General features: G+C 37.6%; 1 protein-coding gene across 1 annotated transcript in view; it reads right to left on the bottom strand.

Moving 5' to 3' along the window:
* The window catches only part of blnk (B cell linker), a 29,523-nt gene that overhangs the window by 2,426 nt on the left and 3,909 nt on the right, over positions 1-23,188 (bottom strand). Inside the window, exons 2-22 of the mRNA XM_056232679.1 lie at positions 22,820-22,885; positions 21,868-21,924; positions 21,159-21,205; positions 19,674-19,714; positions 18,643-18,772; positions 13,487-13,587; positions 13,327-13,396; positions 13,170-13,226; positions 13,068-13,093; positions 11,108-11,130; positions 10,781-10,837; positions 10,528-10,558; positions 9,655-9,700; positions 9,492-9,564; positions 9,386-9,413; positions 9,263-9,293; positions 4,786-4,876; positions 4,662-4,696; positions 4,510-4,559; positions 3,942-4,025; positions 983-1,138 (exon numbers count right to left, since the gene is read on the bottom strand). Of these exons, the coding sequence (XP_056088654.1) occupies positions 983-1,138; positions 3,942-4,025; positions 4,510-4,559; positions 4,662-4,696; positions 4,786-4,876; positions 9,263-9,293; positions 9,386-9,413; positions 9,492-9,564; positions 9,655-9,700; positions 10,528-10,558; positions 10,781-10,837; positions 11,108-11,130; positions 13,068-13,093; positions 13,170-13,226; positions 13,327-13,396; positions 13,487-13,587; positions 18,643-18,772; positions 19,674-19,714; positions 21,159-21,205; positions 21,868-21,924; positions 22,820-22,885 (1,300 nt within the window). The remainder of the gene's footprint in view (positions 1-982; positions 1,139-3,941; positions 4,026-4,509; positions 4,560-4,661; positions 4,697-4,785; positions 4,877-9,262; positions 9,294-9,385; positions 9,414-9,491; positions 9,565-9,654; positions 9,701-10,527; positions 10,559-10,780; positions 10,838-11,107; positions 11,131-13,067; positions 13,094-13,169; positions 13,227-13,326; positions 13,397-13,486; positions 13,588-18,642; positions 18,773-19,673; positions 19,715-21,158; positions 21,206-21,867; positions 21,925-22,819; positions 22,886-23,188) is intronic.

The following is a 23,188-nucleotide window of genomic DNA, read 5'->3' as shown; positions in this document are numbered from 1 at the left end:
GTAGTGCAGACCTATAGGGCCCTTAGCGCGAGTCCGCGAGGGCGCATTGAGAGGTATTTTTGGGACAGACTCGATCGTCACGCCGGAAACAGGAAGACGGTCTGGTTGTTGTTATGGACAGGAGCTACAGGTTCGGGGAAATATGCGGCCTATTGTTGTTGTGTTTACATATGACTCAGTAAAGCCCTGACATTCTGTTCTATTTATTTAATTAATCATAATGCGATCGTATTATTCAGCTCGCTATTATTAGCCTATGTTTGAGACATCAACCACTGGTCGATGATCATAATGTTTGTATAAACTTGTCATAAAAACCGTAATGATAATTACACTTAAACATTTTCTTGTCTGATTGGCCTTTCGCAAGGATTCCTGGGTAGTGAAAGTGCGTGAGACTACAAACCCAAAAGGCGCACATGTGACGTCATACCTTTCTCTCAATGAATGAAGCTAACTTTACTGAAGCTAACTTTACTGAAGCTAACTTCACTGAAGCTAACGTCTGTCATTGTTTCTATAGTCTTACTTTATAATCGTAACGTTACGCCGTCACGGCTGAGTGTTTTGTACCAGACTGCACACACACGAGCAGCGGATCTCGCTCGTTGTTTCGCTTCCCGCGAGATGTAGTTCATCGAGCGATTTTCACATAAAACTAAATGTCACTCTTCTGTTTTATGACAAACTGCGACTTTCTTGACTTTCATAATTATCTTTTAAATTGACAAACATCATATGTGTAATTCAGGGCACAGTTCAGACGGAATAAAAAGATAAGTTGTCTCTCGCCATTGACTACCATGCATATTTTTCCGAAATAAGGTCCCATGAGCCGGAAGCGGAGGGGAGGGGCTTAGGCTCTCTATACATTTGGAAATACGTCACAATAGGGAAGAAAAGACGATCGCAACTTCTGTTTAATGACTTTTAAGTGTCCAAATTCTTTTTAGGGTCAGTGTATCACCATGTCCTTTTTTACCTCCTCTCCTTGTTTTTCTTTCCCCAAAGCATATTGTTTGTTGGAAGCGATGTAGCGGACGGGGATGTTGTAAACTCGGCCGTTGTAAAACACCACGAGTGTGTACGGCTGCTGTGCGTCCACACCAGAGCTCTTCCTGAGCAGAAACGACCCGTCCTGAAATACAATCAGACAAAAAGCCACATACGGATTAGCTACATCTCAAATAGCGGTAGACTGAGATTTACATTCATGCATTTGGCAGATGCTTTTATCCAAAGCGACTTGCATTGCATTCAAGGTATACACTTTATCAGCAGCTCATGCATTCCCTGGGAATCGAACCCAGTGACCTTGGCGTTGCAAGCGCCATGCTCTACGGTTTTAGCTACAGGAATAATAATAATTTGTGATGTTTTAAGATTATCTGCATTGTCTGATAACCATTTGGCTGTTTGTTCCATATTTCTAATGTCTGCCAACAACAGTCTTGTCAATGCATGGTTTACATTTTCTGGTTTTGAATATATATTGGTGTATCTTGAGTTCATTTATTTTCTACAAATGAACCTATTTCACATTTTTGGGGTTCTCAGAAGCAGAAGTAGTCTATAGTGGCGAACGTAAACTACAATTTTTTTCCCCCATTCCCAGTTGCTCCAGTTGCAAAAGAAAAAAATCCATTACAGTGTTCCTGTGATTTTTCCAAAAGAGGAAAAAATATCATTATGAGATCAATTACATTGATCAAGAGGTCAAATTGACGTTTTATTGACTAGACTAGCAGTGTTGACTAGTTTTATATAATTCAATGCTATTGTCATCTACAGGTGAAACTCAAAAAATGTGAATATCGTGCAAAAGTTCATTTATTTCAGTAATTCAACTTAAAAGGTGAAACTAATATATTATATAGACTCATTACATGCAAAGTGAGATATTTCAAGCCTTTATTTGTTATCATTTTTAAGATTATGTCTTATGAAAACCTTTTCACAATATTCTAATTTTGAATGTGGGGTTTTCATAAGCTGTAAGCCATAATCATCAAAATTATAACAAATAAAGGCTTGAAATATCTCACTATGCATGTAATGAGTCTATATAATATATTAGTTTCACCTTTCAAGTTGAATTACTGAAATAAATGAACTTTTGCATGATATTCTGATTTTTGCAAAACTCACCTCCACTTATCTAGTATTTAAGGATGCACCTATATGACAATTTTGACCGATAACCGATAATTTTTTATATTTGAGAGCCGATAACCGATACATTGGCCGATAAATCTTAATCCCAATTTTTTATATAATTTTTGAAAGCCTAATTACAAAAACAAAAGTCTCACCATTAAAAGCCATGTCCCAAGCACACAATTATAATGTTCTCATAATATAATGTTATTTTTATTTTTATTTTTGTTATATAGCGCTTTCATTTTATTTATATTGTGCCATATTTTCCTTTTTTGAAGTGATTCCAATCATATTTCAAGCAGTTCAAAACCATCATGTTGAACAGTTCGCATCTGAAGGAAATAATCCATTATTTATCAGCTTTAATATATCGGCCAGATTTTCTTATCGAGACGATCGAAAATGAACATGTATACCGATATTGTGGCCGATATATCGTGCATCCTACATAGAATGAAAATATAAAAAACTTTGCTAGATTTACAATGTTAATAACTTTGGAAAGGCGTCATCACGCATCTTCAAACCGATAACATGCATCAGGGCTCGAATTTCGGCGCGGGATTGCGGGTATTGCGCATAATTCTAATCATTCGCGCAGGTCTCCCATTTATAATGCGGGGAATTCCCGCAATCGTAATCCACACAGATTATAAAATCAAATCATTCTTTTAACATCTATCTGCCAGATGCAATTTCACAAACAGCGTGAGTGTTCAGCGGTGCCGCGTCTTCTGTCTCTTTTCTCAAAATGTGTTGTGCAAGGCAAGCATCAAGCGCTGCGGCGATAATACACACTCGCGTTTAGGAGTCGGGACTCGGGACCATAGACTGTAAGGTCGGGACATGACGGAATATTCACTTGCACAATCGGGCCAGCAGTGCATCGTGACTGAAGTTTACCATTTGCACGTCTTTTTAAGTCTTACCAGTTTAAACATTCAAGCGATTTTAAACTAATCAGTGCTCGCGCGCTCTCTGAGAGATTATTTTCTATGCGCACATTCATAGAAAATCCGCCTCAAAAACAGCTGGCCAGTAACAAAAGTTATTTTTCGCGGATTATATTGCTTTAACACGCACAATTGTCAATTTCGGTCTTCGTGAGTATACTCTAAACATAGTCGCTTTTGTCTTTAATAAGCATAAACGCATGCCAGTATAATGAACACAGGATCCGTGCACTAGCTCTTAAAGTGACGGCAGCCATATGTGTCTGTCATTAATTTTGTTGTCAAAACAACAAAAGATAGCTTTAAGTTAAAGGAATCAGGATTAATAGCCTACGTATTTAATTTATTCAGGACTAAAATACTACCCAGTGTTATTTTCTATTTGATTACTTTATTCAGTATCTGTATATGAAGAGGCTACTAGTGTGTGTTAGACAAAAACTTTTCTCTTTATTTGTCTTTATTTGTATCTTTATTCTATTGTATTTATTTGTGCTACTTTTTTCAGTTTAATTAAACAATTTAAATCAAGCTTCCTTGTGTTGTGTAAATTTACAACCCCATTGTAAAAATGCAATGAGCGCAAACATTTAGGCAAGATAAATGTAATAATTTTGTTTGGAAAAAAATGCTTTTCCCTTTCTCCCCCTCAAAAAAAAAAAATCCCCCCCATGAGAATCATCTAAGGGGGGATTTCCCCCCCCATTTTCCAAAACGAAATTCAGGCCCTGTGCATGATGCATATGTCAGTGGTCTATTTCTAATGCAATGTCATTCAGCGTAGCTCTGTAAAATGCATCAGTGTTGTTTTGTGCAAGTCGGACATGCCTTAGCTGAGCGAATGAGAGCGTCCTCTGCTGTCTTGCGGTCACAGCTGCTGGCAAACCAAACCTTTTTATACACACCAGCTTCCTGTGTGAGAGAACTGGATAGTTAGACTGACAGAGAAATGCATGCTGGGATGTTCTTGATTATAGTACTTATGCTGCAAACTGAGACACACTAACATCAGGGTCACTTTTCATTCTCTGTCAGAGCCAAACCTTCTCAATTGAAAAAAATGGGCAACACTTTACAATAAGGTTCATTAGTTAACTTGAGTTATTGTATTTCCAAACAATGAGGAATACATTTGTTATTGTACTGTAAAAATACAGCTGTGCATGTTAGTTCACAGTGCATTAACTAATGTTAACAAATACAACCTTTGAATTTAATGATGCATTAGTAAATGTTGAAATTAATATTAACTAAGATTAATAATGCTGTAGAAGTATTGTTCATTCTTAGTTCATGTTGTTAACTAATGAACCTTATTGTAAAGTGTTACCGAAAAAAGAAATGCGTAAAGATGTAAATGCATTTGAAAGGAAGTCAAGAAAATAATAGTAATCACCTCCTCAGCGTCTCTAGCTGATCTGCTCTCTGAAGGCAACGTCCCTCTGCCTGGATAAAATCATATTAATAAACCGACAGAAAAGAAAAGGAAAGACTAGACAGATCTGATTTATATTTGCCTTATAAACAGAGAAAAAGCGTGAATCTTACTTTGGGAGGAGGGAGCCTGTCGAGGCAAAGGCATTCTGTAGGAGAAAAGGAGTTTAGCTCTGTTGTGGCACTTTATGTTTACGGTATAAAATGAACCGGTCGTCAGTGATGTCTCATGTCTCACCTGGCTCGATGAATCCCTGTTGGCGACGGACTCGACTTGGTGTCCGGTGGGCTTCGTGGGATAGTTACTGGTGTTGTTTTAGTTGATGATGCTGTAACCGAGATCATGTGACCAAACCATCAAAAGGTCTTCGTTAGGATTGCACTGTATAAATGTCATGTTGGTTACATCTACAAGGCATTGGCTATATTTATAATAGCACACTACACTACCACTGTGCAGAAGGCTATTCTTCTATACGTGCATGCAAGGATGTGCCGAATTTAGTTAGATTTAGTTAGAACTGATTAGTTGCATAGGCAGTGCAGCCAGAAGAAGCCAGAAATGTTTTGTGGCCCATACCTAGTGTGTTAAGAGAAGAGAAGGTTAACCAGTCTGATCTCACCCTTTGGATTTTTTTTATTTCCAAACATTTTGTTCTTAACAAGTTACATGCCATAAGTTGGTCAGTTGCTTCACATTTACACCAAAGATTTTGAGCATTTGAATGTTTTGGAAGTGCACTGTAGTGTTAAAAATTTCATTTGGACGCAATAGTTTATTTGCATTTAGCTACACTGATGTTTTGCACTAAATAGGAGTGTGTCAATTTTAGTGTTGTGAGTTATATCATTTTCTATATTTGGTCTTATGTCTTGGTATGTTCAAGCTACAAGGCAAAATAAAGAAATTAACTAAAAGTAAAGCATTCTTGGTGTTTTTGTCATGTTGCAATAGCCTGTTTACACTGATTATATACCAAAATCAAAGCTGATACTGTATGCTAATAGATAAAGGAGTCATAATAACATATGGTACCACTTTATTTTGATAGTCCACTTTATACATTCGACTAACTATAAGTAACTTTGCAGCTGCATGTCAACTAACTCTCATTAGAGTATTAGTAGGCTTAATATCTGCTAATTATGTATTATAATATCTTATTTTGTTGGTTCCCCAACAGATATTCTACTGACTATAAGTAACTTGGCAACTACAAGTCAACTTGTTCTCCAAACCCGAACCCACATCATAACCTGACAGTCTACTACAGTCTACTAATACTCTAATGAGTTACATCTACAAGGCATTGGCTATATTTATAATAGCACACTACACTACCACTGTGCAGAAGGCTATTCTTCTATACGTGCATGCAAGGATGTGCCGAATTTGTGCATTGTAAAACAGTAGGGGTGTAACAATATTTCGTGTCACAATATATCGCGATGCAAAAATGCAACATGTATTGTGGAGAGTGACAATATGTACAGGTGAAACTCGAAAAATTAGAATATCGTGCAAAAGTTTGTTTATTTCAGTAATTCAACTTGAAGGTGCATTGCGCAACATTTCATGTTAAAAATACCCGTTTTTCTAACCCATACATGCTTAAACAATTGCCTGATGGGCTGAACGAGCCCTTCTCTGATCACTGCGATTGCCTCTATAATCCTGTACAGTAAAATAAATAAGAGGGATTCGGGCCAGAACGTGAGACTGGGCGTGACGTCATGCGCGTTCACGCTCACCAGGCTATGTCTGGCAGGTTTGTGTATTCGCCGCCATTCTCCGTATTAGCGAAGACAACTCGAGCGACAAAACTTTAGTCAACTTTCGACAAAAGTAGAAGATGGATTCAAAGAGACCGGCTTGTAGTTCATAAACCCCAACGCAAACTCCACGCAAGACAAAGACAGTAAGGCAGTTTCGCTTGTCGCCAGAGGGGGGCATAGTTCTGCAAAAACTCAGAGGTGCGCAATGCACCTTTAAAGGGGTCATATAATGCCATTTTTGTACAAGCTAATATGATTCTTTAGGGTCTAAATTAAAAGTTTGTAATATACTTTAATTAAAAATTCTCATTAGTATTGTAAGAAAACACTTATTTTACCTGGTCAAAAACAGCTCTGTTTTCAGCACGCCGTTTCAGTGCATATGCCTTTAAATGATAATGAGCTTTGCTCACCCCGCCTCTCTGTTCTGTGCGTACACCGTTTGTAACACAATAACACAATAACCATAACGCGTTGTTCAGTATAAACGTGGAATTATGAATTATATTGAGAACGTCATACATAGAAAACATGCAGTAATGTACCCTGACTGTTGTGTAAACCTTAGACGCATTCATTGTGAAGCGTGCAGCTTCATTTGCAAAAGATTAATATATTAATATAAAGTTTAATAAAACGTTTCACTCACTTCCGTTCTTCTGGAGGTTCAGCAGGAACACGAATATCTGGTACCGATCCTTTTTAGCAAAGCTTCTTAGCAAATCCAGCTTTATACTGACCCTCGTTTACAAAGCAGTCTGGTCAGGGCCGGATTAAGAGTTCAGAGGGCCCTGGGCACAATGTCTTGTAGGCCCCCTCTTAGGCAGGCCAAATGTATATTTTGCCCAAGGACATTTTAATATGGCATTTACAGTTTTACTGACTTAAAAGGAACTTTGTTGTACTATGCTGGAGTAAAGTTCCTAAATGGTCGTTCTTTCCCATAGGAATTTGCAAAACTATGTTGGGTGCACCTCTGTGCCTCTAGGGGGGTTCGGGGGCGTGCACCCCCGCAAGAAAATTTTGTACATTTTAAGGTTAAATGCATCAATCTCGTCCTCTTTGAGAGGTCAAAATTAAGAGCTTCAACCCATGAACTGCTCGTTGAACAAAGAAAAAGCATTGATTTGTACCAGGACAATAAAGAGGGCTCAAACATCTTTTTAGTTATGAGAGTCTCAGTCTACATTACATTATCAATGGTGTTTTAGGATGCCAAACAATTATTATAATAATGTAATAATGATTTATATAATTATTCCTATGACGTAAAATCCGTATAGCCTATAAATGTACTATAAATGAAAATGAATATTTCAAAAGTATATTTTAGTCTACATTACACTATAATAAAGGAAAATTAAAATACTTTTGTCCTAATTTCTTCACTTGCAAGAAACCCCTTGAGCTTTTATTTAGGAGAAAACACCAGATAACCATGCTGATCGCGTGAGCAAAGAGCGCACTTTTCTTTAAATCACGCAGCACACACAGGATGCCTATTCTTAAAGTCTTGTGCTGTTTTATAAAGGCACAAAGCCATATCATGGTTTCGATTTTATTTCGTTGGCAAAATATAACGCTAGAGACCTTTATGTTAGGTTATACATTTTACATCTCATATGTGTTGGGAAAAGGGAGAGAGAGTTCGGCAAAAGGCGGATTCGAACTCGGGTCGAGCGCATCAAAAGCTATTATCAAGCAGTTCGCGCGCTACGACCTACGCCACTGTAGCTATTCCGAGACGGGCGTCTTTTTGGTAAAAAGACAGGCACTTAGTGCAAATATACGCTCCGTTATCTAAAATATTTTTTTTCTTCCCCTCGCTTGGGCCACAAGTGCGCATGGCGAACTTGCAATGAATACATTTTATCAGACCGGCCCTCGCGGCCTCGAAACACTACCGGCCCACCGGGGAAACTCCCAACTCTCCCGATTGCCACTCCGCCCCTGGTGCCCAGGGCCCCTTAGATGTCATGGGCCCCTGGGCAAGTGCCCAGTTGCCCTAATGGTTAATCCGGCCCTGAGTCTGGTGTGTGAAATGATTCGCGCAAACATGAGAGCATTGACGTTGCTCGTGTGGAATATTCCCTTCGAAAACAAACTCAGCCACTGCGTCTTCAGCGGTTCGTGTTTAGGAACATTAAAATGACTGTGTTCGTTATTACACCCAAGAACAGAACACCACAATCGCTCAGACGCCATTCTGCTCATAGACAGTGCTCCAGCATATCAACAATGAGCGCGCCGGTCCGGTCCACGCCGCGCAGACTATGATTGACAGCTACCTCATGTGCGAGGGCGGGTCTGTGTTGAAACGCTCCCGTCAATCAACAATCGTGGGAGGGGCGTCCATTTTATTGACGTCACAAAAAACGAACGGCTCGATTTGAGGCAGGGGAAAACATATAAGGAGATTAAAACAAAACCACTGGATGGATTTTTATCATTATATGATGTTTGTGTACAGGCACTGCCAACACACATTTCAGTACCATCAACTTGTAAAAGTGCATGTACCATTATATGACCCCTTTAAAAGCTGAAACTAATATATTATATAGACTCATTACATGCAAAGTGAGATATTTCAAGCCTTTATTTGTTATAATTGTGATGATTATGGCTTACAGCTTATGAAAACCCCAAATTCAAAATGAGGTTTTCATATCTGTATGCCATAATCATCAAAATTATAACAAATAAAGGCTTGAAATATCTCACTTTGAGTCTATATAATATATTAGTTTCACCTTTTAAGTTGAATTACTGAAATAAATGAACTTTTGCACGATATTCTAATTTTTCGAGTTTCACCTGTATTGTGGATAGTGACAATATGTATTGTGTATAGTTCACCCAAAATAAAAATTAATATGTGAGAACAAATTTGCTTTTGCTATTCTATGACAATCTCATCATGAGGGATTTATAGTTACCTTCACTCTCTCTGCGAGGAATGCTTGGTTTCTGCAACAATGGATGAGTATGTTCACAAAATGTTTTGATTTAAATAATAATAATAATGCATGACTGCTTTTAAAGACATTAGATGTGTGTACCGGTATCGAAGCAGGATTTGGTTTCTTCCTAAAAGAACAGAAGTGATGAACTGTTAGTGAATCAGATATGCTGTATGTATTATAGTTGAGGGTTTCCAGGTCTTACAGGTCTCGAGGTCGAGGTGTCGGCATCGATGGTCTCCGGGTCTCCGTCGTCTCCTCTGGTCTTTCGTTAACTGCTAACGAGTGTCAGAAAATAGATGGTTTTCAAGAGGGATTGTTTTTCTGCATTCATTTGCTCAGGTTTAGTGTGTGTAACTGATACTCACTGTCATTTCCGTCACACACCTCATAATCGTCATCTGATTGGGGTTCCTGCTCAGACACATAGTGGAATAAGACCGTCAGCATATTCTCAATTCAAAGCACGCATTGTGGATTGTTATATGTGCATATAGGGCTGATCGCTTATTTACATTCGAATCAAATGCACATGTTGGACAGGCTGGCAACAAAGGGCTCATTTGTCAACATTAGTTGTCAATGCATTAGCTATGATAAACTAACAATATGTGTGTGTGTTTATATATATATTGGGGATGCACTGATATGAATATTTTGGCCGATACCGATAATTTTTGTATATTTGAAAGCCGATAACCGATATATTGGCCGATAAATCTAAATATAATTTCTAGCCTGATTACAAAAACAAAAGTCTCACCATTAAAAGTCCCATACACACAATTACAATGTTCTCATTATAATCTTTTATGTAGCCTATATGACAAACTTGCACTGCACATTTTGCACTTCTTTTTTTAAGTGATTCCCATCATATTTCAAGCAATTCAAAACCATCATGTTGAACAGTGCGCATCTGAATGGTCTCAGCTGGAGGAAATAATACATTATTTATCGACTTAAATATATATCTGTCAAATTTTCCGATAATGCTAACATTAAAAATGAACATATATCAGCCGATACTGATATGGTGGCCAATATATTGTGGTGCATCCCATACATATATTAGTAAATTGTGAAATTTACAACTTAAATATTGTTCATTGTTAGTTCATGTTAACTAATGTTATTTATTTGATGCAAAATAACATTCTTATTTTTTAGTGTTATTTTACTCTTGGTAATTGCAGTTCTTGCTTATATTATTGATGATTGAATTGATGATCAATACTCACTGGAGGCGTTGATGGCCTTCTGGCGTGCATTCTGTACGAATAGATAAAACATGGACAAACTTTATTTGTTTTTAATTTGTGCGTTCATCTCTTTCGTTTGGTACATTTATCATTTTGTAGTGTTTTGAGAGTTGGCTGTGATGCTTCGCATTGTTAGAGAACCAAAGTAATGAAAAAAAAGTAGAAACTATTAAAATGGTAAATGTTGGTAAGGGTGTTTGTAATGGTGATCATGTAAGAATGGCTGTAATACCGTGGACTGGCTTTAGGAGGCGCCGTCTGTGTGTTCGGCTGAAGAGTCTCCTTACTTCTGATGATCAGAACATTTATTGACAGAACATCAATATAAAAGAGAGAAGCATGTGCTGTGGACATGAGTAAGTTTAGGAGTGAATATGCTAAATGTATAGTGTGGATTTGAACGTGTGAGTGTATATAGAAACATCTTCATGCACTGGGAATAATTGGGTGTAATTACTCCTGTAATTACTGCCATCTGAAACTGAGTTTAACACCGTTTTGTAACATAGCTAGTTTAATGTGTATAATATGAATAATAAAGTTAATTGGGAAGTTTTACCTTTTCTTAGAATGTGAATTCTCCTGTAAACAGACACAACACATTTTTTTCCTGGGCATTTATAAAGCAAATATTAATTTTAGAAGCTTAAAGGATGAATCACGCAAGTTTGTCAAGAACATGTCCATGTCATATTTCATGCAAAAATCATTAAAAAAATGTATTATGCATGATGGTATAAGTTGTACTACCTGTAATTTATGCTGATTTTAACCACGATAATAATAATAAAAATTGTTCCGATTTTCAAAATTGTTCATTGCATTGTTATAATCACCACTGATAAAAACGCCATTAATCGCATCTAACATTAAAGTTTTTGTTTATATGATATATGTGTGTGTATATATGTATGCACTATGTATATGTATATATGTGTGTGTGTGTGTGTGTATGTATACACACACACACACACACACACACACAGACATATGTATATATATTGTATGTATACATAAATATAATAATATATACAGTATACACATATATTATATAAACAAAAGCTTTTATGTTAGATGTGATTAATCATGATTAATCGATTTGACTATATACATATTGCAGTAATGAGGTTTTGGGGATAATGTCATGTAATTAATGTTTCTTAAAAAAAAATTTAAAAAAATCGTAAAATACAAACTGCACACAATACATGCTCTTATTCTTTTATTTTGATTTTGCAGTGAAATATGACCTGAATATACACTCACCGGCCACTTTATTAGGTACCCCATGCTAGTAACGGGTTGGACCCCCTTTTGCCTTCAGAACTGCCTCAATTCTTCGTGGCATAGATTCAACAAGGTGCTGGAAGCATTCCTCAGGGAGTTTGGTCCATATTGACATGATGGCATCACACAGTTGCCGCAGATTTGTCGGCTGCACATCCATGATGCGAATCTCCCGTTCCACCACATCCCAAAGATGCTCTATTGGGTTGAGATCTGGTGACTGTGGAGGCCATTTTAGTACAGTGAACTCATTGTCATGTTCAAGAAACCAATTTGAAATGATTAGAGCTTTGTGACATGGTGGAAGTAGCCATCAGAGGATGGGTACATGGTGGCCATAAAGGGATGGACATGGTCAGAAACAATGCTCAGGTAGGCCGTGGCATTTAAACGATGCCCAATTGGCACTAAGGGGCCTAAAGTGTGCCAGGAAAACATCCCCCACACCATTACACCACCACCACCAGCCTGCACAGTGGTAACAAGGCATGATGGTTCCATGTTCTCATTCTGTTTACGCCAAACATCTGACTCTAACATCGACATCTGAATGTCTCAACAGAAATCGAGACTCATCAGACCAGGCAACATTTTTCCAGTCTTCAACTGTTCAATTTTGGTGAGCTCTTGCAAATTGTAGCCTCTTTTTCCTATTTGTAGTGGAGATGAGTGGTACCCGGTGGAGTCTTCTGCTGTTGTAGCCCATCCGCCTCAAGGTTGTGCGTGTTGTGGCTTCACAAATGCTTTGCTGCATACCTCGGTTGTAACGAGTGGTTATTTCAGTCACTGTTGCCCTTCTATCAGCTCGAACCAGTCTGGCCATTCTCCTCTGACCTCTGGCATCAACAAGGCATTTCCGCCCACAGAACTGCCGCTCACTGGATGTTTTTTCTTTTTCGGACCATTCTCTGTAAACCCTAGAGATGGTTGTGCGTGAAAATCCCAGTAGATTAGCAGTTTCTGAAATACTCAGACCAGCCCTTCTGGCACCAACAATCATGCCACGTTCAAAGTCACTCAAATCAACTTTCTTCCCCATACTGATGCTTGGTTTGAACTGCAGGAGATTGTCTTGACCATGTCTACATGCCTAAATGCACTGAGTTGCCGCCATGTGATTGGCTGCTTAGAAATTAAGTGTTAACGAGCAGTTGGACAGGTGTACCTAATAAAGTGGCCGGTGAGTGTATAATGCCAGTGACCTGAACAAAGCTCTTTTGATTTAAGCTTACCTTCATGTCCGGAACCTCATAGAAATCTGAAAAGAAGTGCGGTTTCAATATTTGATCAAATAAATCTAGAGAAACTGTGGACGTCTTGAAAAATAACCTCACCGGGACCGTTTCCACACGCAGGAACACAAGGTTTGACCCCTCTGTTAACCGCCGGCTCTGGAAATAGACATCATTAGAGCTTGATTTATTGATATTAATAATTCAGTGTGCTACAACATTTAAAACGCCTTGCATAAGCGTTCCTTTATCATCTTACTTGTTAGTGTTTTCTCAGTGGGGTCAATGTAATTATCCTCCATCTCGTCCTCGGGCTCAATGTAATCTCCCTGAACAGAGAGAGTGTTGCGGTATCAGTAGTTTATTGTGCAGTAAATTAAAGTGTGTGTTAAGTTAACGGTGCGAGCCGTGATTATTACATCATCTTCCTCTGTCCGACTGCGGGTCAGTCGCGGGGGTTTGTGCCGCTGTTGCAGAAGGAAAGGAGTGTTTGGTTTTGCCGGTCGACCACGACAGCTGTCTGGTGTACAGAGAAAACACACCGGGTTTACATGCCGTAGAACTGAACCTTCAGTTACTCAAACTTATTGCATGTTTTTTAATTCTGTTAAACACAAAAGGAGAACCTTTGAAGAAAGCATTTAAAGGGATACTCCACTTTTTTTGGAAATAGCCTCATTTCACTACTCCCCCAGAGTTAAACTGTTGAGTTTTTACCGTTTTTGAATCCATTCAGCCGATCTCCGGTTCTGGCGGTACCACTTTTAGCATAGCTTAGCATACATCATTGAAGTGGACAAGACCATTAGCATTTCTAAAAAAAAAAATGACCAAAGAGTTTCGATATTTTTCCTATTTGAAACTTGACTCTTCTGTAGTTACATCGTGCACTAAGACCGACGGAAAATGTAAAGTTGCGATTTTCTAGGCTGATATGGCTAGGAACTATACTCTCATTCCTGCGTAATAATCAAGAAACTTCACTGCCGTACCATGAGTGCAGCCGGCGTAATGATATGACGCAGCGCCTGAAAATAGTTCCGTTGTGTTGACGGAAGGTGGCCTATTTTCAGGCGCTGAGTCATATCATTACGCCTGCTGCTCTCATGGTACGGCAGGAAAGTTTCAAGATTATTTTCTTGATGCTAAGCTATGCTAAAAGTGGTACCGCCAGAACCGGAGATCGGCTGAATGGATTCAAAAACAGTAAAAACTCAACAGTTTAACTCTGGGGGAGTTGTAAAATGAGCCTATTTCCAAAAAAAGTGGAGTATCCCTTTAAATATTTAACACAAAAATAATGATACTTTATGATTGAAAACACTGTTCGTGAAGCTGTTTTACTCTCTCTGGATCCTTCACAGTAAGACCATGAACATTGAGATAGTAAATGGAGCCAGTTTTGATTTAATGCTGACTTTATCCACCTTATTTTGCAGCGCAGAAGTCGCTATTTTCTGTGACTGTGCGCAACTTCCGATACATTTGCCTCTATAGGTAAATAACTAAGAATATCAAAATGCAGTAAACACTAAGGCTGCAACTAACGATTATTTTGATAATCGATTAATCGGACGATTATTTTTTCGATTAATCGATTAATCGGATAAAAAATTCAATTAGATTTTTTTGTTTATTTACTAAATAAAACCCGGTTACACTTTATTTTAAGGTGTCCTTGTTACAGTGTAATTATATATTTAAGTACAGAGTAATATTAAGTAACTACATGAATATAGGAATAGGGTATGATTAGGATTTGGTTGAGGGTTAGTTGCATGTAATTATGCATAATTTACTGTTATTACTACAGTAAGTACATGTAACATAACAAGGACACCGTAAAATAAAGTGTTACCTAAAACCCTAAATTAGGATATTTATGTGTAAAAGTGTACTTTAAAAAGTGCAAAAGCCACACATTTTTAGTTTTAGTAATATCAATATTTGCATTGTTTTTAATGATAATTGCTGATGGCAAGTTGACAACCATGATTAATGTAAAAAAAAAACATTTATATCCAACATATTGTTTTAACACAATTTTTGTTAAAACAAATTTACACAGACATGTTGTTCAGATGTGAAGATATAAACTAAAAACATCTAAAATATATAATTCATTTAATTTTTATTTAAAATTAATTGAATTATAAGGATACATTGATAAAATAAATATAGAAAGACTGAAAACAAGCGTGTGAACGTAGAGCCGCAGTAGATCGCGTTTGTAAAACAATTAAAACTTAATAGACAAATGCAGTAAATAGAGAACGGAATGGAAGTACGCAGCAAGTTAACAGGCTTGATTAAAAAGACAGGAAAAATGATGCATTAGTGCACAAGCATTCGCGGAAAAACACTGAGTACAGTGACTAAAACAATATTTTACTGCTGCTGTTATTAACTGCCTTTATATTTAGTGCTTCGCTTTGTAAAGACCGTTTTAATTTAACCTATTTCTGCGGTATCGCTATTTTAATCCTTCACTTATGTTGCGAGCGAACTGATTGAGCAACCTGATGCTCGAGACACAATACAGACATCCCAAGTCTCCCGGAAGTTCTGGGAGTCACCCGCATATTGATAGCGGCTTATGCGGCTCCCCGATGCCCGCAAATTAGTTCAAACTCCCGGGATTTGAGCGCGCATTCGAGACAGAAGAGACTGTGCTCCAAACCGTGAAGCGCGCGCGGCAGAGCAGCGGAGGGAGAGAGGCCTTGCGTGTGTGCATATGTGCCTCATGAAGCGCGTGTAAGACAGAGAGCATCCTGATTGGCCTGTTTCAACCAATCACCAGTAAACGTTCACCGTGACGTAAGCAGACCAACTAATCGATAATGACATTCGTTGACAACGATTTTCATAATCGATTATTATCGATTTTATCGATTAGTTGTTGCAGCCCTAGTAAACACAGTAAAATAATTACCAGTGTGATTACGATAATAAATTAAAGCTGCAGTCCGCAGTTTTTCCTCTTTGTCGCCATCTCTGTTTGAAATCTGCAATTGCAGTCATTCGCGGAATTATCCACTTTACGTGAGTTGTGCCTCGGCACCCTCGGCACGGCACAGCGCGGATGAACGCAGTGTTTGAGGAGAGTGTGTGTCTGTCAGTCACTGCCGGTGTGGATACTGGCATTCGCAATCACAGATTATTCTTTTTTTGAAGTATGACCAACATAATAATTTTCACCGGAAAATGTCTGAACAAGTGAGAAACATCCACTTTTGTTCTGACCAACTAAGGGAAAAAAAGCATTGCAGTGAATCGCGCTGATTAAATCTAACGATCTTATCATATCACGTCAAACCGAGCAAATTATACTTTGTTCTCAAATAGTTAATGTTCAACATCAGCATTGCGTGACGACATTTAAAGCCCTTCCGATATTTATCCTTGTTTCCGCATGGGCCGGTTGCAGTCTCTTTTCCCAAACTCTCAGTCCGAAGTCTTTTGCATGTTACAGCGGGTGAATCTGTTGTCACTGGTGATTGTCGTTTGAACCTTTCTGGATCCGCCATCTTCTTTATGTGTACAGATTAGGGCTGTCAATCTTCCTCTATAATACTATTCGAATTCCATTCCTTATTTTATTTAATATTCGAATAATATTTGAATTCAATTTGAATATTAAATGCTCAAATTCATCCTATTATTAATATTTTAGGGATGCACGATATAGGATTTTGGCCGATATTCGATTTGCCGATATTTTCAAACTAATTTTGCCCGATACCGATATATTTGTATTTTTTTTAAGTGCAAAAAAAAGCTTATTAAAGTTCTCAGTCAAGAGCAGTGAGTGATTTCCTCTGTGTTTTGTTGTTTTATTAAAATTAACGGGATAGTTCTCCCAAAAATTTTAATTGTCATCATTTACTCTCTCAAGTTTCTTTCTTCTGTTGAAAATAAAAGTTTTTCGGAAGATGTGGCTAACCAAACAGTTGCTGTACTCCAGTGACTTCCATAGTATATTTAAGCACAAGAAAGAAATGAATACAGGTTTGGAACATCATTAGAGTGAGTAAATAATGACAGAATTTTTATTTCCGGGTGCAGTATCTCTTTAAGGACAAGCGGCAGCATATTATTTCTGTCTCTTTAAGAACTGCACGCGACGCGTCTAATATAAACGCATTTGACAAGCAGATTTTCTCTGTTTGCTTTCACTTTAGACATAACCAACTTTGTTTATGTAAACCTTGTGTGTATTTGACAGTATCAGCGCAATAAGACTCGAAAGATTAGTCCAGTATGCAGGCGCTGTGACCAAGGCCGTAACCAGGGTTTGAAAATTAGTGAGGTCCGGGCCCGGGGTGTTGTGTAAAGAATTTTGCTATAATAATGGTTAGGCCATTGGACCCACATTTCCCCATGGACATTAAGCTGTGCCCCTTTTTTTTAATGGAATTTGGCATCTATATATATACAGGGGTTAAATTTGGATTTAATTATGTGTGGGGTAGTCTCTCACTAGGGAGGTCCGGGGGTATGCCCCCCCGTGATTTTTTTTGTGTGAAAAATAAACCAAAATGGCACTTTCTGGAGAGTTTTGTGCAAAGAAATATAGAAAAAAGTAGGTCTAGCAAGTCTTATATTTCTGTAATTCACACAGATCAAACACAAATATGCTGACTGAATAGATTGCTAGTTGAGAAACACTGCTTTAATTAATGTTTTTATGATGATTTTGTGAAAGGTTAACTAAACAGCATGAGCCGTCTTCCAGCTGGCCAGTAAGTTATTTGGCAAATTTCATTCTGTAGGCTAACATACAGATCTGTATTATGCTATTGTTAGTGTTATACATTTCTTACAGATAATCACGATTGTCATTGCGTTTGTCTTACCGAATGTGGTAGCTTTATGCAATTACAGTTTGTCTATAAGCTTTTTTTTATTTATTTTATTAATGCCGACAGTAAAATGTTGCCAGATATTGCTACGAAAAACAAGCAAAACAAAACAAAATAATAATAATAATCTGAAATAAGTTCAAAGCTTGTGTTTTGGAAATAAGATTAATATATCACTAAACCTAACATGCAACTTTCCACTTTAATAACTTCCTAAAGTGTCACATTAAATCAGAAAAACAGGTCCAGGAGACTACTGCCACCTTTCCATTAGTGGATCTGGCAACACGGAGGCTGTACCCGCGCCCTCACTCACAGCGCGCTCTCAAGCCCCGTTCACTGCGCCAGCTTCTCGCAGCAACATGAATTGCAAACACTCACGGCTAATTAATCATTCAGAGAGCTTGACATTTTATTTTTGAATGTAAAAAAAATGACCGAGGTCCGGACCTCGGTGACCTCATAGCTGGCTACGCCCATGGCTGTGACAGGCTTTTAGTTCCTGTGAGCGTCGCGTGTACGCGCTCAGAAAAGCCCGTAAGGTCCGCCATGCTGATTTGTTTACATCTAGCTCCCACAATTACTTGCGCTCAGGTGGTTTGGCGTGACTGGCCTGGAATGCTACAAAGTCGTGGTTTGAAGTCGTGATTTACGTGCTCAAAAACCTGCCTGGAACGCAGCATTAGATCCAGTGTGTCGGGATACTCACTCACCCACATACTCTCCTCTGGGGTTTGAGATGGACGAGCCGATGGTGAAGCCCTTCACGCCGACCTCTGACCTCGGCGGAGGCTCGTAGTTATCCTCATGATCACCCTGTGGCTCCTCATATGTGTCACTGTCCTGTAATAATGTCATCAGTGTCTCTTTATATGTCCTGCTTTTACAACAGCAATAGTGGAGATTAATCGGTATAACTGCATTTGGAAAATTATACTTAAAGTCATTACTAGTTTCAAATGAATTAGACGTACACAACAGTGTGATGTTAGTATCATTGAGATCCTATATTATAGCATTTAACAATATTTTGAATTAGTTTTTATTTTTAGATTTACTATTTTCAAGTTTTAGTAATTTGGTCGTGTGGTTTTGTTCATTTTTATTAGTTTTGTTTTTTAAACCGTGCTGACAAAGGGATTAATTGCGATTAATCACATCTAACATAAAAGTTTATAAGTATATAATATCTGTGTGTGTGTGTGTATATATATTTGTTGCACTTTTTTATGTGGTGTAAAAGGGCCTTTACAAACACCACCATATACAGTGTTCATATATTTCACGAGTAGATACTAATTAGAACCGTTTATTTGCTTAAAACAGGGTTTTCATTAATATTGTGAAACTTTATTTACTGAAATTAACATTGAATTGTACGGGGCAACTCTGTAAAGAAAGTTTCTGCCTTAAATTAAGTACAATCAACTTGGATGTTGAAGTAATTTCAACTTAAATTACATTAAACTGACTTAAAAGATGAGTTGAATCTTGTATAACTTATATAAAAAGTTAAAAATTGCTTAATTTATTTTGATGAGCTAAAACAATGTAAAAACATATGTTGTCATTACTTATTGATCATATGATTCGTTTTTACGGTGTACAGTCATTAAATTATTATTATTACTGATGTTACATTTACTGAGTGTTACATCTGTACCATTTCTCCCGTAAGTGAGCTGTGAATGTCTTTATCAGACGGAGAAGTGATGTCACTGAAGAAGACCAATCATGCACTTACAAAATCTGAGTCAGAGTATCTCTCAGTATCCGGAGCTTCGCCTGAAAAGTGACACAACATGGTCATGTGGTCAGAAACTGGGTATATTTAGAATGTGTTTTAATGGTCCATAAATTCCTGTGTAAAATCTGACTGTCATGCATGTCATTTTAAGCCTTTTTAAGGGCCACTGTATTATATTATGCTTTATATTATTTAATAGTCAAGTCAAGTCACCTTTATTTATATAGCGCTTTTTACAATACAGATTGTTTCAAAGCAGCTTCACAGTGATAACATGAAAATAAGTTTGTTTTAAGAAGAAAAGTACGGCATCATCGTGCACCTTAAGTACGGCAGATCAATAATATAGTTGAATATTAAATGTCCCCAACTAAGCAAGCCAAAAGCCAAGGCAACAGTGGCAAGAAACCAAAACTCCCATCAAGTGACAGAATGGAGAAAAAAACCTTGGGAGAAACAGGCCATATTTACACATAGCCGGGTATTTAGAGAAACGAATATTTCCCCCTTCCGTTTTTTAATAATAACATCGAGCACACAACATCTATATTATATTTTATATTATATTTTATTTAATTTTTTTTCTTGTAAGCACTATGAGATTTGATGTCAAATGTATAGTGCATTATTAAAAAAAAAACATCGTTTTCAAAAAAGTTGTCATTTACATCAACCCGCATAAATACCTTTCTTTGACTGTCTATGATAAATACGCCGTCGAGCGCCATCATAACTCTGGGCGCTCACATGACGTTAAGCATTTTCTGGCGCATAATGTGACGTTTGAGAACCTAAAACCCCGTTTCTCCCAGTCGACACGGCCACACATAACCGGCGTTATCAGAAATCTACACTTTGGCCGGAGTTTTTAGAAATAATCTGTGATAAAAACGGGGTTTTCGTGTAAATGAGAGGCCAAACCGCAGGGAAATATCTGCGTCTTCCCTTCGTGTAAACGGCGCATCAGTCGCTCAGTTCTCCTCTGGCCAACGAACAAACATGATTATGATTCAGGCATTACAGGTCAGAGGTCAGATTGGATCAGAACATCCACAATATTAATCCAGATCTGGGTGGAATCATAGGCCTGGGTTACATCAGCTCAAGATCAGATCAAGTAGAAATACAGGTGAAACTCAAAACATTCGAGTATCGTGCAAAAGTTCATTTATTTCAGTAATTCAACTTAAAAGGTGAAACTAATATATTATATAGACTCATTATATATTTCAAGCCTTTATTTGTTATAATTTTGATGATTATGGCTTACAGCTTATGAAAACCCCAAATTCAAAATTAGAATATTGTGAAAAGGTTTTCACAATGTTGCATGTAATGAGTCTATTTCATATATTAGTTTCACCTTTTAAGTTGAATTACTGAAATAAATGAAATTTTGCACGATATTCAAATTTTTCGAGTTTCACCTATGCACATTTTTCAACTGCACACTTTCTGTTTCTGTGGTTGAGAGAGACTTGCCTTGATAGTCCCTTGCTGGTACTTTTGGAGGTCCTTTCTTCTTTATTCTGAAACAAAATTGAAAACAACCCAAAATACAGGAAGTTCTTGAGATTTGATATCAGCACATTGTGAATTCGTGATGCTGAGCGAGCGAGTGTGTGGATTATATTTTTCACTTGTCAGCAACCTTTAAACACGGCATCATATAATTACATGTAATCTACAACATGCAAAAGTAAAGACACACAATGGCAGGATGCATTTGCAACGGAATAATGAGACGGTTGTTAAAGTTAAAAGCCAGATTATGGTAAGTCTTCCCAAAGACACCACAAAGATGACGTAACGGTGGCTGTCTGGGGCCATTTCTCCACACACACACACACACACACACACACACACACACACACACACACACACACACACACACACACACACACACACACACACACACACACACACACACACACACACACACACACACACACAGAGACAGAGACGAACAAGCAGAACACTTAAAGATTGCTAGCTATTTTGCACTTGAAAAGAGCTTTTAAGCAAGATAATTTGCTTTTCAAGGCAAAATGAACTCGCAATTAACCCCGAAAAAGCACATTTTAAGCAAAGACTACAGACTAATGGATGAAGAAAACAATGATGTTAAGACACACATGCATGCTTTTATTAGGATTCACGGCACAGAAACGCAGTGAAACATTGATCCTACCGGTCCAGCGTATTTCTCCCGCTTTTGAGAATATTAGCTGTTTGTTCGTTCTGAAACCTTCAAAATGAATAAATGTAGTTATTTGTATTGATGATGAATATTAATTAAATTTCCTAAGGTGAAACTCGAAAAATTAGAATATCGTGCAAAAGTTCAGTAATTCAACTTAAAAGGTGGAACTAATATATTATATAGACTCAAAGTGAGATATTTCAAGCCTTTATTTGTTATTATGTTGATGATTATGGCTTACAGCTTATGAAAACTTTTCACAATATTCTAATTTTGAATTTGGGGTTTTCATAAGCTGTAATCCATAATCATCAAAATTATAACAAATGAAGGCTTGAAATATCTCACTTTGAGTCTATATAATATATTAGTTTCACCTTTTAAGTTGAATTACTGAAATAAATGAACTTTTGCATGATATTCTGATTTTTGCAAAACTCACCTCCACTTATCATTTAAGAGTATTTTATTGCTGAAAACGGTCAAACCAGTTGCGTATAAAGTTCAGACACAAGGAATCATTCATGTCTGGCGTGCAACGGTGCGCAACAAAAATGCATTGAAGTGCAATGAAATACTCAGGGTTTTGGAAAACCCCTAATCATGAATAATGCAACAATGCAATGTTGGCAAACAATGCAGTAATTGCATAAGGAATGAGCCAAAACTGTTTAGGCTTTATTTATGTTACTCTAATGAATGTTTTGGACTGCAGGTGTCCTTTCATTAATGACAATTGCTTGCTATTGGTGCAAGTACTAGTGTTTTCCGTCATGCACGCCACACCTCATGGCCTGTTTTGGGACTATTCCTCTGAATGAATAGAGGAAGTGAGAGGAAATGTGTTTGAGGACAGTCACCAGATGTTTCCTTGTGTCTGTTTTCAGACCGACTGCGAGTCAGGACTGATGAAGCTCAGAACATAAACCATATAACATACCTTTTTAGCCTGTTGAAAAGGCTGTCGTCATTCTTCTTTATATCTTGAACCATTTTTTGGAGTTGCCTGAAAAACAAAACACGATGAGAGTTAATAAAAGCACATACTGTAGTGTACACTACTGGTTATAAGTTGGAAAGACGTCTCTTCTGCTCACCAAGGCTGCATTTATTTGATCAAAAATACGGTAAAAAATTATGAAATATTATTCCAATGTAAATCAGCTGTTTTCTATGTGAATATACAGTAAAGTGTAATTTATTCCTGTGATCAAAGCTGAATTTCCAGCATCATTACTCCAGTCTTCAGTGTCACATGATCCTTCAGAAATCACTCTAATATGAGGATCTGATGCTCAAGAAACATTTA

Source organism: Rhinichthys klamathensis, unplaced genomic scaffold, assembly GCF_029890125.1.
Source record: "Rhinichthys klamathensis goyatoka isolate OS25496 unplaced genomic scaffold, OSU_Roscu_1.1 h1tg000352l_1, whole genome shotgun sequence".
Classification (NCBI taxonomy): Eukaryota; Metazoa; Chordata; class Actinopteri; order Cypriniformes; family Leuciscidae; genus Rhinichthys; species Rhinichthys klamathensis.
The sequence above is the reverse complement of the archived record's forward strand: the minus strand, read 5'-3'. Positions and strand labels throughout refer to the sequence as shown.